At 59.6% G+C, this 15,096-nt stretch overlaps 1 protein-coding gene across 13 annotated transcripts in view; it reads left to right on the forward strand.

Moving 5' to 3' along the window:
• The window catches only part of CACNA1E (calcium voltage-gated channel subunit alpha1 E), a 366,950-nt gene that overhangs the window by 290,947 nt on the left and 60,907 nt on the right, over positions 1-15,096 (forward strand). For all 13 annotated transcript variants that reach the window (XR_011381220.1, XM_070054903.1, XM_070054898.1 and 10 more), the window contains 8 exon segments: positions 5,563-5,678; positions 8,691-8,744; positions 9,428-9,517; positions 10,901-11,110; positions 11,948-12,060; positions 13,080-13,192; positions 13,436-13,567; positions 13,974-14,046. Coding sequence is in view for 12 of the 13 variants with exons in the window: in XM_070054903.1 (XP_069911004.1) it covers positions 5,563-5,678; positions 8,691-8,744; positions 9,428-9,517; positions 10,901-11,110; positions 11,948-12,060; positions 13,080-13,192; positions 13,436-13,567; positions 13,974-14,046 (901 nt within the window). In the remaining variant the exon portion in view is untranslated.

Genomic DNA, 15,096 nt, shown 5'->3' on the forward strand with positions numbered 1-15,096 from the left:
TGAGTGACACCTCACCGCAGAGAAGAGGAAGGAGCGAGGCCGTTGGTTCCCCAACGCCCACGAGCCTGCCTGCGTTCCTGTGACTGAAATGTCTTGAGGACGTGGGCAGCACGGGCTTTGAGGCTTGGGGATTGAAGGGATGCTCGGAGTCAGCCACCATGCAGTGTAGACTGGGGGCTGGGGGCAGGGGCGGATGCTACAGCGTAGTTTCCTCCCATGGACAAGGCAGGGCTAGGACAGGCTCCGTCAGGCCTAACCCACCTGCCCCTCTGGCCTTCTCTCATTGCCCTGCGTGTGGGCCGGGGGAGGTGTGGTGCAGCACCCGTGCAGGGCCGTCTTTTGCCATAGCCGCTTTGGGTCTCTGGTGTGTGGTGAGATACCCTGGCATGCCTCAGAGTTGGGGTCAGCGCTGGGTCTGTTCTGGCCTTGATTTCTATAGTCCTGTCCAGAGCAGACGAGGGGTGGGCGTGTGTGACTCTGGACCTGGCACCTGCTGAGGTGCTCCCCCTCAGCGCCCAGGCCACACGAATACCAAGAAGTCTGACCCTGCTTCCAGCCCGTTTTCCAAAGGGACAGAAGTTAAAGCGCCACCAGCACTCAGCTGCCAGTCTGACTCCCTCAGTTTCTGGTAGTTTCAGAACAGAGTCTTACCCGGGTTCCATGTTCCTGAAGCAAAGATCTTCCAAGGGTGTGGTTCCATGGGAGTGGCCCTGCCCTCTGACAGCGTGGACTCCTTGTGGCAGCTTGTGTGCTTGGCACCGTCCACGTGTGCTCTCTGCAGTGGGAGGGAGCCTGGGAGCGTGTGTGCCTGCAGTGTGGATAAACAACTCTCTGAGTCATGCAGGCCCGCCGTGCTTTGGGCTGTGCCCACTGTGGTTGCCATGACGGCAGGGACCGCATCACCACACAGTGCTCACAGTTCAGTTTGCTGGTGACTGAGCCTGGGCCCAGGATGGAGCCAGACAATACCTCCTCTCACCCGGGGTGTCTTGCCACGACAGAACTGCCTGCTGAAACGCCATCGTCACCAGATAAATGGAGCCCCTCGTCCAGGCGCAGTGCTTCTGAGATGGTAAACCCAGAGGTTCACGTGGGCTGCAGTGAACATCACCTCCAAGCCCCAGAAGTCTTTCCCAGCGTGATGACCCCTAGACGTGTCTTCTGACGTCACCCTAATGTGGATATAATTTACAAACATGGAGATCGGCACTCGTGAAATATTTGCGCCATGGCTCCAGAACATGTCTGTGAAGTCACAGATACAAATTAACTTCAATATTCACTTAAGCATGACTTGATTGAACAGCACCCCCCCACACACACGCCCCAGGCACACGTGGTGACGCTTTGGGGCTTCCTGGTCTGATTCCGTCCTCTGCTGCACCGAAGCTGATGCTCACGAACTATGCCTCTCGTGTAAGCTGATGGGAACAAAGCAGTCACAAGTGTGGACCCACTACCCAGGAGGGAGGGGATGGGCGCTGGCCACACACAGCTAAGCTTGGGGCCCCGTTCTCACACGTGTGGTGGCAGCGACAGAGGCCCCACCACGCTTAACCTGGCTCCTCCCTACCTGCAGACCAGGTGACTGCCGAGGGTCCCGGGGTAGGAGCATCCGTCTGCTCATGCCACAGTCCCCTGTCCAGGGTTCATGTCTGGACACCCACGGCTACCTTTTGCGGGTGCCCTCGGTTGTCTGGTTGACCTGGGAAGGTGGAAGCCAGATGCCTGGCCTCTGTGAAAGCATCAGTACCTGGGAGCCCCAGAGGAGAGGGGACCACTGGAAGAAACGCGCACGCCTCCCCGGGTGTGGCCAGAGGCCGCATGAGTACCGTGTGCCTGCTGTTTGGGGCGTGCCGTGGAGCTGAGTGGTTGCTTGGGGCCTCTCTGGGGTGTGCTGGGCTGTGACCACGTGGTAGCCATGCAGTCTCTGGCGTGACTGACACTGTGCTGTCCTCTGGTCTCTGTTAGCCTGCGCACAGCAGCGGGCTTCAGCTGCCCTCTCATGACAAGCGACTTGAAAACAAGAACTGTTTTCCTCAGTCTGGGGCTGAAAGGAAACCCCTTCTGCAGATGTTAAATGAAACCTTGCAGGCTGTCAGAGGATGGAGCCCGAGTCCTGGGTCTTGCTGGTGGGGGACCTGGGTAGCTCAGTCTCTAAGTCTCCCAGTGATCTGCAAATGTGATGGAATAATTAACATGAAAGTGATCTGTAAAGGAGCGTCTTTAAAATGTGCTGTGTGAACATTCGCTATTCTAAGTATCGTATTTTTACACTCTGCAGACTGCAAGGCGAGGCTGCACTTGTAAGATCTCTGTTGGGACACGACCTTGTGCAGGCTCTGCTCTCAGACTCGCTGGGGAGGCAGGAGGTGGCCACAGGCAGCAAGAGAGCTCAGTGGTAAAAGACCAGGTGCCCAGGGAAAAGCAGAGTGAGATGGAAAAGGCCACCTGCTGAGCGGAGGCCCCACACGGAGCTGCTCCCCTGCAGGGTACAGCTGCCTTGGAGAGCTCCCTCCCCGCAGTATGGTGCCTTAGCCAAGGGGCCTTGTTTTGTAAGACCCAGCCAGGTTTGCTGCAGGTCCCAGCCATGGGCCAGATGGGAGGCAGAGGCGTGTGGACACACCTCCTGGAGAGACCCAGCCTCAGGGACGTCCAAACAAATGGAAAACTCGGACTGGGGCGTGTTGGCCTGACCCACCAGAAGTCCAGCGGTATGGTCAATGTGGGGTCAGCGGAGATCACACCCATATTCCTTAATGCACTGATTCCGCAGGGATTGTGTCAGAACTTGACCGCGCAGGACATGGGTGCAGTGCTCAGCAGTTGCCACGAGTTCTCCAGGGCCCTTGGGACAACACATGCACAGTCTACCCTCAAGCTCTGGGACCAGGGCAGAGCTGTTGGTGCCCAGCCTGAGCCCTGGTGTTTCTGTAAATCAGATACTGAACATACGTGCTGTTTGCCAGGCCTGAGAGGGGAAGGAGTGAGACACAGTGCATTCAGGAAAACCCCTAGGAGAGACAGCTCTGGGCACACTGACCACGGTGAGGCCTGCCTCTAAGGGACCCCTGAGGAGGTGGGTGCAAGGGGTTGGTCCCTGGAGACCAGGCAGAGCAGCAGTGTGGGCTGTGGGCAGCTCCTGCATTCTCAGGCAGGCAGGCACAGGCTGTGGGGGTGCAGGCAAGGCCTGGGGAGGGGTATAGAGGAAGCTGTGCGGGACTGAGTGGCAGATGACTGTGTCAGGGGTGGGTCCTTCAGTCAACTGGGAGGGGTGAGAGGGTTGAAAGAAGGTGGACGTGGGTGACCTGAGAGCTGAGACCCCCTTAGTACTTGGCCGTGTGACCTTGGGCACTGGGAGCCAGCTCACTCCCTCTGGGTGCCCTTTGGTGGCTGGGGAACCGAGGCGCAGGTGAAGGTGCTCACCGGGACACTGCCGAGGACCGCCTGCCTTGGTTCCGGGTTGCACATCCTTGCGAAGCCTCCTGGGTTCCTGGAACCCATGCGTGTGAATAAGTAAAGGAGGGGTAGCACATCGAGGGCCGCTGGGCTGCGGGGTGTGTGGGGCACGAGGAACCTGCATTCTGTTTTGCTGTTTCTTACTTAAACGTGATCAGGTTGGATCAGATTGCTAACTTTTAAGTTGAGGATGTTCTGCCTTCTCAGAATGGCTGAGGATCAAGTCAGCCAAATGCACGAGGGCCCCTGGCTGGTCATATGACTGCTTGCCGTTGGAAGTGGTAGACCCAATGACGCTGCGAAGGTAGCGTCTGTGGCCGCGAGCTGCGTGGCTTGGAGGCAGTCCTGCAGCCGTCCAGGGGGACTCGGAGTGAGAGCGAGGAGAGTGGACAGGAGGGATGTGGAGCAGCAGCCAAGGCTGAGACCTTGGGTGGCTCCAGGCTGGCCCAGGAGATAAGATGAGGGCAGGATGCCTCCCCGGCCTTGGATTCTGTCCCTCTGAGCCTCATTCTGACTTCCCCAGGTCCTCCCTGGGGTCTCAGCCCCCGTCCCCAGCCTGCCTGTATTCGTTGGAAGGGGTGGCTGTGCCAAGGGTGCCAGCTCCATCTGGCAGGGGGAGCAGATGAGGCACTGCAGATGTTGCTGTGCGTCAAGGTGGGAGGAGCTGTTGAGGTGCAGCCTGGACAGCTGGACGCCCCCACCCTGGGGCTGAGGTGGTTACCGACAGGTGCACCTTGCACATGTGGAGCAGCCTCTAGGGCAGTCAGAGAACACTGGGCTGCGGGGGCTGTGTGGGATGGACACTGGGCAGGTGACCCCTCCTCTCTGGCTTTAATCTTCCTCCTTGGGGCTAGCACTGTGGCATAGCAGGTAAAGCCACCACCCGCAGCACCAGCATCCCATATCGGCTCTGGTTCAAGTTCTGGCTGCTCCACTTCTGATCCAGCTTCCTGCTAATGGCCTGGGGAAAAAGCAGAAGATGGCCCAAGTGCTTGGGCCCCTGCACCCATGTGAGGGGCCTGAAAGAAGCCCCTGTTCCTGTCATTAGATTGACCCAGCTCCAGGCATTGCAGCCATTTGGGGAGTGAACCAGCGGAAGGATGATATCAGTCTCTCTCTCTCTCTCTCTCTCTCTCTCTCTCTCTCTCTCTCTCTAACTCTGACTTTCAAATAAATAAATCTTTTAAAAAATTCTTTCTTGGGGTCAGTGCTGTGGAGTAGTGGGTAAAGCTGCTGCCTACAGTGCCGGCATCCCATATGGGCGCCAGTTCAACACCTGGTTGCTCCACTTCCAATCCAGCTCTCTGCTAATGCACCTGGGAAAGCAGTAGAAGATGGTCCAAGTGCATAGGCCCCTGCACCCACATGGGAGACCCAGAAGAACCTCCAGGCTCCTGGCTTTGTATTGGCCCAGCCCCTACAGTTGCGGCCACTGGGGAGTGAACCAGTGGACGGAAAATATCTTTTTTTTCTCTCCTTCCCTCCCTTCCTCCCTCCCTCCCTCCCTATCTTCTCTCCCTATCTCCCTCCCTCGCTCCCTATCTTCTCTCCCTTCCTCCCTCCCTCCCTCCCTCTCTCTCTCTCTCCCTCTCTCCCTCTCTCTAACTCTACCTTTCAAAATTTAAAAAAAAAAAAGAGTTTCTTCTCTTTGACTGAGTGGTCTGGCCGTGGACTCTGCCTTCTTCCTGGGCCTTGTCTTGTCTTGCTGTCTCCTGTCCATGGGGTTACTTGCTTCTGTAAGCCCCATTTCTGCTCCTGGGAAGTAGGAGTTTTACCAGCACTTCCTTCACAGGATGGCCCTGAGGAGGGGTGAGTGTGAGTGTGAAGCCTTGGCCCCACACCAGCACAAGCTGTGCAGGGGTCAGGTCGTTTCCCCACACGAGCCGGGTAGCTGAGCCCTCCGGGCGATGAGACGGAATGGGGCATCTGAAAACCTAATTTGCCACAACGCAGATGTCTTTCAAAATAGGGCAAGCAGGGGTATCGGCCTATGTGGAAGGCGGCTGATCTGGGAGGGCTTCCTGCATGAGGCTGCGTCAACACGGGGCATGGCAGGGGCCTGGCTGTGTCCAAACCCTGCGAATCTTCCCTTTCCTTCTGCAGGGAGTTTGCCAAAGAGAGAGAGCGAGTGGAGAACCGCAGAGCCTTCATGAAGCTGCGGCGTCAGCAGCAGATCGAGCGCGAGCTGAACGGCTACCGGGCCTGGATAGACAAAGCAGGTGAGGCTGGCGGTGCCCGGATGCTTCCCCACGGACAGCCTGGCCGGAACAGAGGAGCCCTGGGTCCCCTCTGGGCCTGTCACTGCACCAGGCGCCTCCCCCGAGGCAGGCAGGTCTGACCAGTCAAGTGACCCAGTCCTAGGCACGTGGGCTTGGAGATGCAAAGTGGGTGAGGCCGGCGGGCGGCCTGAGTGAAGCTGGACAGGTGACAGTGCCCTCCCAGTAGTCCACAGCGGCAAGCATCACTCTGCTGCTGGGCGCGGGCCCCGTCCTGGGCTCTTGGCAGTGATGTGCCCACAGAGCCCCCTCCCCAGCCTCGTGCGAGGCAGCAGTGACCAGAGCAGTGAACGGGGAGCTCGCAGGAAGGTGGTAGGTGCAGGGAAGCAATGGGGTTGCTCACGCTGTGGTGTCAGAGGGGGGTCAGGGAGGCCCATTGGTGTGGACACCTAAGAGGAGAGCGTGGGCCCTGGCAAAGTCCCTGTGAGGCGTGGCCTGCGTTACTCCAGGAGGGCAGGGAGGGGCACACGGGCACAAGAGGACATGAGGTGGGAGGGCAGCCAGCGCAGGGGAGAGGCTGCTGGGCCGTGCGACGAGCCTAGGACTTCACTGAGGGCCGAGAGCACGCGGCTCTGACTTAAGGTTTAAAGGGTCCTTGGCTGCGGCCTTGAAAGTAGGTGGTGAGAGGACGAGGTGAGTGGCGAGGCCGCTGCAGCCCCCAGGAAGAGCTGATGGTGAAAACTTCCCGCTCCCAGGCTGCCATGGGGCTCAGCTGTGCTCACTCCAGGACTTGTCTCGCCGGCTGTGAGTGCCCACCTCGCTGAGACGTGGGGGTCAGCCCTGACTGCAGCACCCGGCCCGTGAGTGCAGTGACCCTGTGTGTGCCAGGGGAGAGATGCTCCCAGACGGCTTCCTCTGGGGCTGCCGTGGTCTTTCTAACGCAGAGTGCCGCGTGTGCCAGCCCCTTCCACGTTCCCCGCGTACAGCACAGGGCAGACCTGAGGGCACACAGGGAAACGGGTGGGGCTGGGCGCTCAGCCACCAGAGCCCTGTCCTGCACCACTGCTCATGCCGTGAGTGGAAGCCACACAGACACCTATTTGGGATGGCCTCTTCCTTCTGCGAGGTTGGTGCAGGGGTGAGGTGAGTGTGAACCCCTCCACCTCACGGGAGGAGCAGCTCTGCCTCAGGCCAGGCAAGCAGCTGGCGCTCCCAGCTACCCCCGGCTCCCTGGGCAGAGGAGCCATCTGACAGGCCATGGAGGGAGCTGGCAGCAGGGCGAGGACCCTGGACCCCATGCAGGGTCACAGCCTGCGAGGTTCTGCTTTTGTGAAATCGTGAGGGTTCCTTTCTTGCACTTGGCACGGCCCGTTCCCAGGTCCTTCTAAGAAAAAAGACGCATTGCAGCCTGCCGTCTTCCGAGCCCTTCCTTCCACGGGTGGGGTGTGAGTGAGTCAGAGACACATGGGTTTCACTTCCTGGAAAGACTCGAGTGCAAACGCGAACTTGGCAAGGGACGCCGGGGAGGGGTGGCTTTAGCCCACGCAGGGGCCGTGAGCGCTGCCCAGAGATCCTCAGCTGCACCCACCACCTGCCAGGGCCTCTGCTCTGCCATCTGGAGCTCACACACTGCCCAGCAAGGGGGACCCCTGGCTGAGGTCAGTGAGGGGTTTTACCAAGCACCTGCTTGTAAACGGACGTCCTCCAAAGCAATAGTGCTGTACTGTGACTTAAAAACATTCACTGGAACATTTGCCGGCTACCTCAGCATTTAGCCGGAGAATGTGCTTAACCCAGAAAGCTGAAACTGTGGCGTGGGGCAGCAGCCCTCAGGGTGCCCCTACCTCCTGGCTTGCTGTGCAGGTGGAATCCTGCTGAGGGCTTGGTCCTCTCCTCCTGCCTCTCCTCTTCTCAGGGCTTAAATCGAGACATCGTTCAGTGAATCTGCTACAGGCTGACCCCACAATGGGCTCTTAAGGGACAGCTGGGAGCCCTCCAGCTCCCTGACTGGGGACTGCACCCTCCCAGGCGGGCACTCGGGAGCCCCAGCCTGGGCTTGGAGGCTGTGGTGTGAGGGCCTGGGAAGGCAGCCACTGAGGTGTGTCCTAACACATCTAGGTGAGGCCACTGTGGGGTCCACAGCTACTGCGGGAGGCCAGGAGCAGGGAGCCCTGGGGCTGGTGAGCCAGTTCAACTCAGACCCCAAACCCCTTGGGACAGCAGTCCCACGAGACAGCCTCTGCTTCAGACCCAGCTGGCGTGGGCTTCCTGGGAGGCCCGCGTTTCTGCCTGGCCAGCGCCAAACTCAGGGGTTCCTGGAGTCCCCACCTCCACCGCCAAGGTTGCATGCTTTGCTAGGATGACTCGCAGCTCTCGGGAAGAGCTTCCCTCACAGTGACGGGTTTGTGAAAGAGGATTCAACTCGGGCAGGACTAGGGGAGAGGCAGAGCTGCCCTGGAGCCCCTCCTGGTTCCTGGTGTTCACCAACCCAGGCCAGCCCTGCTCAGAGCTCTCAGGGCCACCTCCCTCAGGAGTCGCCTCCTGGGCCAGAACCGCAGTCGGGCTTTCTGTCCTACCACAGGGACAAGGCCTGGGGCGCAGGCTTCTGGCACGCGGGCTCTGTCCAGCCATGGCAGAGGTGGACACAGGACGGCTCCCCTCCGAGGACTCTCAGGCATCCCCCTGCCCCTCTCAAGGTGCAGTCTGGTTGCCTTCTAAATAGGGGCAGGACCCAGGGGCCCAGGCAAGAGAAACAGCAGATGTCCTTGCCCCCCCCCCCCCCGCCAGGTCAGGAAAGACAGGATGGGGACTCCACCGGAAAGTTCTCCTGTCCTCAGGGAGGATGTCAGCCCTGGGGACCTCCTGTGCCCTGCTCCTTCCTGCCTCCCGCGGGCCTGCCACAGCCTGGGAGCCCTCCACTCTGCCTTGGCGCCAGAGCTGCCCTGGGGGATTCTTCACTTTGCAGAATCATTTGGTATTTACAGGCAATTAACTGAAGCATTCGTTTTCATCTAGAGGAAGTCATGCTTGCTGAGGAAAACAAAAACTCGGGGACGTCAGCCTTGGAAGGTGAGGAAGTGCCCCCCGCCCCGCTCATCTCCACACACAGAGAGAGAAGCGTTGGGCGCCCTGGGATCTAAGACGCAAGTCTCTCTGGGATGGAAGCCCTGTACTTCAAAGGGGTTCAGAGTTAATGCCTCATGGAGTGAGGACGAGGGACCCTGCAGCACATGGGGAGGGGGGACCGACCGTCTGGGGCTGGTGGAGGCCCACAGAGCCGTGTGGCCTGGCCCTGCCGCGGTGGCCACAGGTGGGGCTCAAAATTCAGTCAGTCAGTAGCAAGCCAACTTCTAAGCTGATAGTGCTGTGTGGCCCACAGATGATGTTATAAATATCTAAATGGCCATTGGTAGAAAAAAGACTTCCACTCCTGCTTAAGGTGTGGGCATTGTCTTGTGAAAAGCCAGGCCAGACAGTTGCAGAGCCTCCTCTCGGGAGGACCCCAGCCTGTGGCTCAGCAGGTGCTAGACGGCTGTGCACTCATGGTTCTGCAGACGTAATCGATGTCCAGCACCCAGCTCCAGTGTGGGCTATCATGGGGCCTTGCGTGAGCCTCTTGCCCAAGTGTGCACCGTGCTGTGCAGAGCAATCTGTGGGCTGTGGAGCCACGTGGGATTCATGGGGAGACCCGCACAGGTGCATGGGGAGATCTGCCCAGGCTGTGTCTCACCAGGCCTCCCTCCCTGGCCCAGTGCTCCGCAGGGCAACCATCAAGCGGAGCCGCACGGAGGCCATGACCCGTGACTCCAGTGACGAGCACTGTGTCGACATTTCTTCTGTGGGTGAGTGGGTCCAGGGGGATCCCCTTTTATTTCACTGCCTGAACCTTCCAGGAGAGGAAGATTCTTCCCAGGATAGAAGCCCCACAGGAGGAAAAGACTCCAAAGAGTCCAGAGCTTAAGGATAAAACTGGGGAGTGGTGTGGGAATCTCATCCATGTGGGTGCATGCGCCAGGGATTGCTGCCGACCCCTACAGGGGCCCAGGGCTGAGAACTGGTGCCCTCCCCTACAGGGGCCCGGGGCTGAGAACGGGTGCCCTCCCCTACAGGGGCCCGGGGCTGAGAACTGGTACCCTCCCCTACAGGGGCCCGGGGCTGAGAACTGGTACCCTCCCCTACAGGGGCCCGGGGCTGAGAACTGGTACCCTCCCCTACAGGGGTCCGGGGCTGAGAACTGGTGCCCACCCCTACAGGGGCCCGGGGCTGAGAACTGGTGCCCACCCCTACAGGGGCCCGGGGCTGAGAACTGGTGCCCACCCCTACGGGGGCCCGGGGCTGAGAACTGGTGCCCACCCCTACGGGGGCCCGGGGCTGAGAACTGGTGCCCACCCCTACGGGGGCCCGGGGCTGAGAACTGGTGCCCTCCCCTACAGGGGCCTGGGGCTGAGAACGGGTACTCTCCCCTACAGGGACCCAGGGCTGAGAACTGGTGCCCACCCCTACAGGGACCCAGGGCTGAGAACTGGTGCCCACCCCTACAGGGGTCCGGGGCTGAGAACTGGTGCCATCCCCTTCAGGGGTGCAGGGCTGAGAACTGGCCAGGTTTCTGGACCTGACGCTTGCTGCACTGGCAGAGGTGGCCTCCCCTTCCCAGAGTGACCACAAGAACCCCTTTGGACTATCGTTCAGAGGTACTGAGTTCTGTCGCTGAGTGTCCCACTGTGCGACATGCAGTAATCACGGAGCCACAGTAGCCCCGCCTGCTTCTGTCATGTGAGATTTAAGCTCATCCCCTTGGTGGCCCTTTAATGTGATGCTGTCCAATCCCCGGTTCTCCTGGGGACTCTGGCTGATGGCAGAGGGCAAGCGCGGGGTCCCGCTCCATCCTGAGAGCAGAAGAGTCTCACAGAGCTCATTGCTGCTCTGGGCTGCTAGTGGTCAAGGTGTCAAAGCTGTGGCAGAAGCCAGGGCCTGGGGCTCATTGCAGGAAGGGGGGAAGGACCCCTTCTGCTGCTGGTGGACACACCCTGTGGGCTCTGGTCCTGGGTGTTTGCCTGGTGACCTGTCTGGGTTTCAGTCTCCTAGGACCAACAGTGTGCAGACAGGAAACCAGGGAGACTGCCTGGCACAGAGCCCAGGGTCCCAGTCCACCTTGCCCGAGTGCCCTGGGAGGGTAGGGGAATCCCGGGCTTTGCAGCCCTTCTTCCTCCTCTTCTCCCTCTCAGGCACTCCTCTCGCCCGAGCCAGCATCAAGAGCGCCAAGGTGGACGGGGCCTCCTATTTCCGGCACAAGGAACGGCTCCTGCGCATCTCCGTGCGCCATGCAGTCAAGTCCCAGGTGTTTTACTGGATTGTACTGAGCCTCGTGGCTCTCAACACAGCCTGCGTGGCCATCGTCCACCACAACCAGCCCCAGTGGCTCACCCACCTCCTCTGTAAGTGAATGGCATGTGACTGGTGTGAGTGGGGGGAGCTCACCCGAGTTATCTGCGTAGCTGCTCCCAGCTGTCACTGTGGAGTCAGGTGCACAGGCCGCTGCTGGTGCATTTGGGTCCTGTCTGGTCTTTACCTCATTTCTCTTTTTGCAAAGATTTATATATTGATTTGAAAGGCAGAGAGAGAGATCTTCTGTCTGCTGGTTGTTCACTACCTAAATGGCCGCAACAGTTGGGGCTGGGCCAGGCTGGAGCCAGGAGCCAGGAGCTTCTTCCAGGTCTCCCACATGGGTGCAGGGGCCCAGGGACTTGGGGCATCTTCTGCTGCTTTCTCAGGCCATAAGCAGGGAGTTGGATGGGCAGTGTAGAGCTGGAACGCTGACCAGCACCCATGTTGGATGACGGCACTGCAGGGTATGGCTGCAGAGCGTTGGCCCTGAACTCATGTCTTACGGAGGTCAACAGTATGTGGAGTTTTAGTCACCGAGGTCCTGGGGAGAAAGTTCTTAGGGCAGTGAGTATCTCAGAGACCAGAAGGAACGTGTAGGTCAGCCACGGCCACTAGACCTGGTGTGGGCCAGGAGACTGTCTTTCCCTGTGCTGGGGTGAGTGGTCAGCTCTTCCCCAGAAGGCTCAGGGAAGTCCTTTCCTATGCTTCTGGGGGCCACTTGCCATCTCCCTGTGGAAGGAAGTTAAAGCTGATCTGTCCAGAATACTGGAATTTACCCTGGGCCAGAGGGTGTGGTGTCCCGGACATGGTTAGGCTGGCCTGATACTGACCAGACATGGAGTGGAGCTCCCTCTGTGGACCAAATGCTTCTCCCTGTGACCCTGCAGACTACGCAGAGTTCCTGTTCCTGGGCCTGTTCCTCCTGGAGATGTCCCTGAAGATGTACGGCATGGGCCCACGCCTCTACTTCCACTCCTCCTTCAATTGCTTCGACTTCGGGGTAAGTCCCTAGAAACCTGCTCCTGGCTCGACATGGAGCAGAGGGAGAGGTGAGACGAGCTGATGGGTGCTTGGAAGGGAGCAAACGCTCGCCACGACCACAGCCGTTGTTGGTGCTGTTGGGAAAGGGCAGCCTGTGTGCCCGACGCTCCTATAAAGCCACCCTAGTGAGTGGCGAGCCGCACACCGTCCCAGGGACACACGTTGACTCTGGAGGTGCTTCCATACGAGAGGTTTGCTTGTGCTTTTGCTCCTGATAACATTGGAAGAAGGACCTGGACACGCCTTGTGTCCAGGACCCCGTCCAGCAGTTCACGCCCTGTGTTGCTGCTGTCTGCTCTCTGCCTTCAAGAATCCCCCGTATCTGTGTCTCAGGGCCTGGCTCAGACACTCACATGCTCAGCTGGTGGCAGAGCTGGACCACAGAGCTTGGGGTTCCCTGCCCACATCTTCTGCCAAAACTCCGGTTCTGTGCTAAAGATTTGAGCTTCCCACCACCTCCTCACCTGCAGCCTGTGGCCCTGAGCATAGGATGGGCTTTCTCCTAGCACACTCGGTAGACAGCAAGGAAGCTGACAAGTGGATTAGAAACTGCTTCTTCCTACAGCAGTGAACTCAAACCATCAAACTGACCCATTGAGCAGCGGCACCTCCTTGATAGGCAATGTCACGGAACCGGAACATCCCTGCACCCTGAATGCTGGTGCGATGGGGGTTGTGGGTCCTGTCTGGGGTCTCAGTGTTAGCACACAGACTGGGCTCCTTCCCACCCCCCCACTCCCCGTTGCTTGGATGCCTGTGGGTGCACAGCAGACCTGTGCAGAGGCCACGCTGGTGCCACACTTCTGACCAGTTCCCACTTCAGAGCGTGGGTGAGGAGAAGGGGAGCAGGGCATAGGGGGGCCCTGGCAGGGCCTGGAGTTTCCCTGGCTGGAGAAAGCGCTGGCTGATTCCACCCTGCTGACTGTGCGGAAGGCCAGGCTCTCCTGGCTCCTCACCACCAGAGGCCTTGTCTCCTAGGTTACAGTGGGCAGCATCTTCGAAGTGGTCTGGGCGATCTTCAGGCCTGGCACATCTTTTGGAATCAGCGTCTTGAGAGCCCTGCGGCTTCTGAGAATATTTAAAATAACCAAGTAAGTGATGCAGCTTGAGATCGGAGCGCTCCCAGCCTCACTATATTCCTGCCCCCCCCACACACATATCCCGCACCCTTTATCAAGCCAGAAAACAACTGCGCTGGCAGGTGCCACCCAGACCCCAAGGGGAGCCAAGAGTGCGGCCCCCGCTTCCATAGCTGTTGCCAGACAGAGGCTGAGCTGCACTAGGGGTGTTTGGTGTCCAGTGTCCATGGCTGTCACGTGGTCTGGGTCCCACAGGTACTGGGCCTCCCTGCGGAATCTGGTCGTCTCCCTGATGAGCTCCATGAAGTCCATCATCAGCCTGCTCTTCCTCCTCTTCCTCTTCATCGTGGTCTTTGCTCTCCTTGGCATGCAGCTGTTTGGAGGCAGGTGAGTACCAGCAACCGCTAACCCAGGAGAGGCTCAGCACCTGTTCCCCTGATGGCCGTGTGGCCATCTGCTCTGCACTGACGACCCAGTGCTTGTGTGGAGCGAGCGTCTCTGCTCTGACCCCTCCCACTCTGTGCCACACGCCTGCCCCTGGGACCTAGCTCTGCAGCCATCCCTGAGGTACGTGGTGTGGAGCCCTGAACCCTGCCATCAGCCAGCCCCTGTCGAGGCCTGCCCTCCAGTTCATAGGTCATCAGCAGTCATTGACACAGCTGTCGACGTCACGTGGAGTGGAGAAACTGTAGGGAAGAAGCGATGGGAGGGAGGAAGAAGTGTGGAGAGCGGTGTTCTTAGAAGGGAACTCATTTCCCCTGAAATTCATGCGCCCCTCTCTCTGAATCTCCAGGTTTAACTTCAATGATGGGACGCCCTCGGCCAATTTCGACACCTTCCCTGCCGCCATCATGACAGTGTTCCAGGTACAAGGACGCCTTCCTCTCCAGGCTTCTCCCAGGCCATGGTCCTTGTCCTTGCTAGTGGGTAATGCCACAGACCCAGGGTCCTGTGGCTGAGGGCCTCAACCTGCACCCGGGGTCCTGTGGCTGGGGGCCTGCTTGTCCTCCTACGCCCGGGGTCCTGTGGCTGGGGCTTCCTTGTCCTCCTACGCCCGGGGTCCTGTGGCTGGGGGCCTCGACCTGCACTTGGAGTCCTGTGACTGGGGCCTCCTTGTCCTCCTGCACCCGGGGTCCTGTGGCTGGGGCTTCCTTGTCCCCCCTACGCCCAAGGTCCTGTGGCTGGGGCCTCCTTGTCCTCCTGAGCCCGGGGTCCTGTGGCTGGGGCCTCCTTGTCCTCCTACGCCCGGGGTCCTGTGGCTGGGGCCTCCTTGTCCTCCTGCACCCGGGGTCCTGTGGCTGGGGCCTCCTTGTCCTCCTACACCTGGGGTCCTGTGGCTGGGGGCCTCGACCTGCACCCAGGGCCCTGTGGCTGGGGCCTCCTGCACCTGTGAGTCTGCCGCACTGATCCAGGATCCTGTGGCAGCTTCTGGACTCTGCGGCTCCTTCTGACTCATGAGTCCTTGAATCAGGTGTGTAGGAAGCCGGACTTTTTAGTCACCAGGGAAACAAAATCTGTAGTATCTCAGAAACAGAGAGGAACACAAGGAGCCGGAATCGGGGTGGAGCCAGGAGCCCCAGGGCTCTTCCCTTGGGTGCTGCCCTAGGACTCTCAGTGTTGCTCTCGGCACCGTCAGATGGGGCCAGGCCGCCTGGTCTGTGTGTTTCCCACAGAGCCCAGCAAAGCTGCAGCTGGGAGGGACTCTGTGGGCTGGAGAGTGGGACTTCCCTTCTGAAAGTATTTCATTTTGTATGTGTCCATTCATTCATCCACTCACTCACTCAGTCACTTGGAGGGAGCACTTACACAGGGAGGTTGAGATGACAGAGAGAGCGCTGCCATCCATCGGGTCACCCCCCAAGTGCCCACAAGGGCCAGGCCTGGGCCAGGCCGAAGCCAGGAGCCTTGAATTCAAT

The sequence above is a fragment of the Oryctolagus cuniculus genome, chromosome 13 (assembly GCF_964237555.1).
Source record: "Oryctolagus cuniculus chromosome 13, mOryCun1.1, whole genome shotgun sequence".
Classification (NCBI taxonomy): Eukaryota; Metazoa; Chordata; class Mammalia; order Lagomorpha; family Leporidae; genus Oryctolagus; species Oryctolagus cuniculus.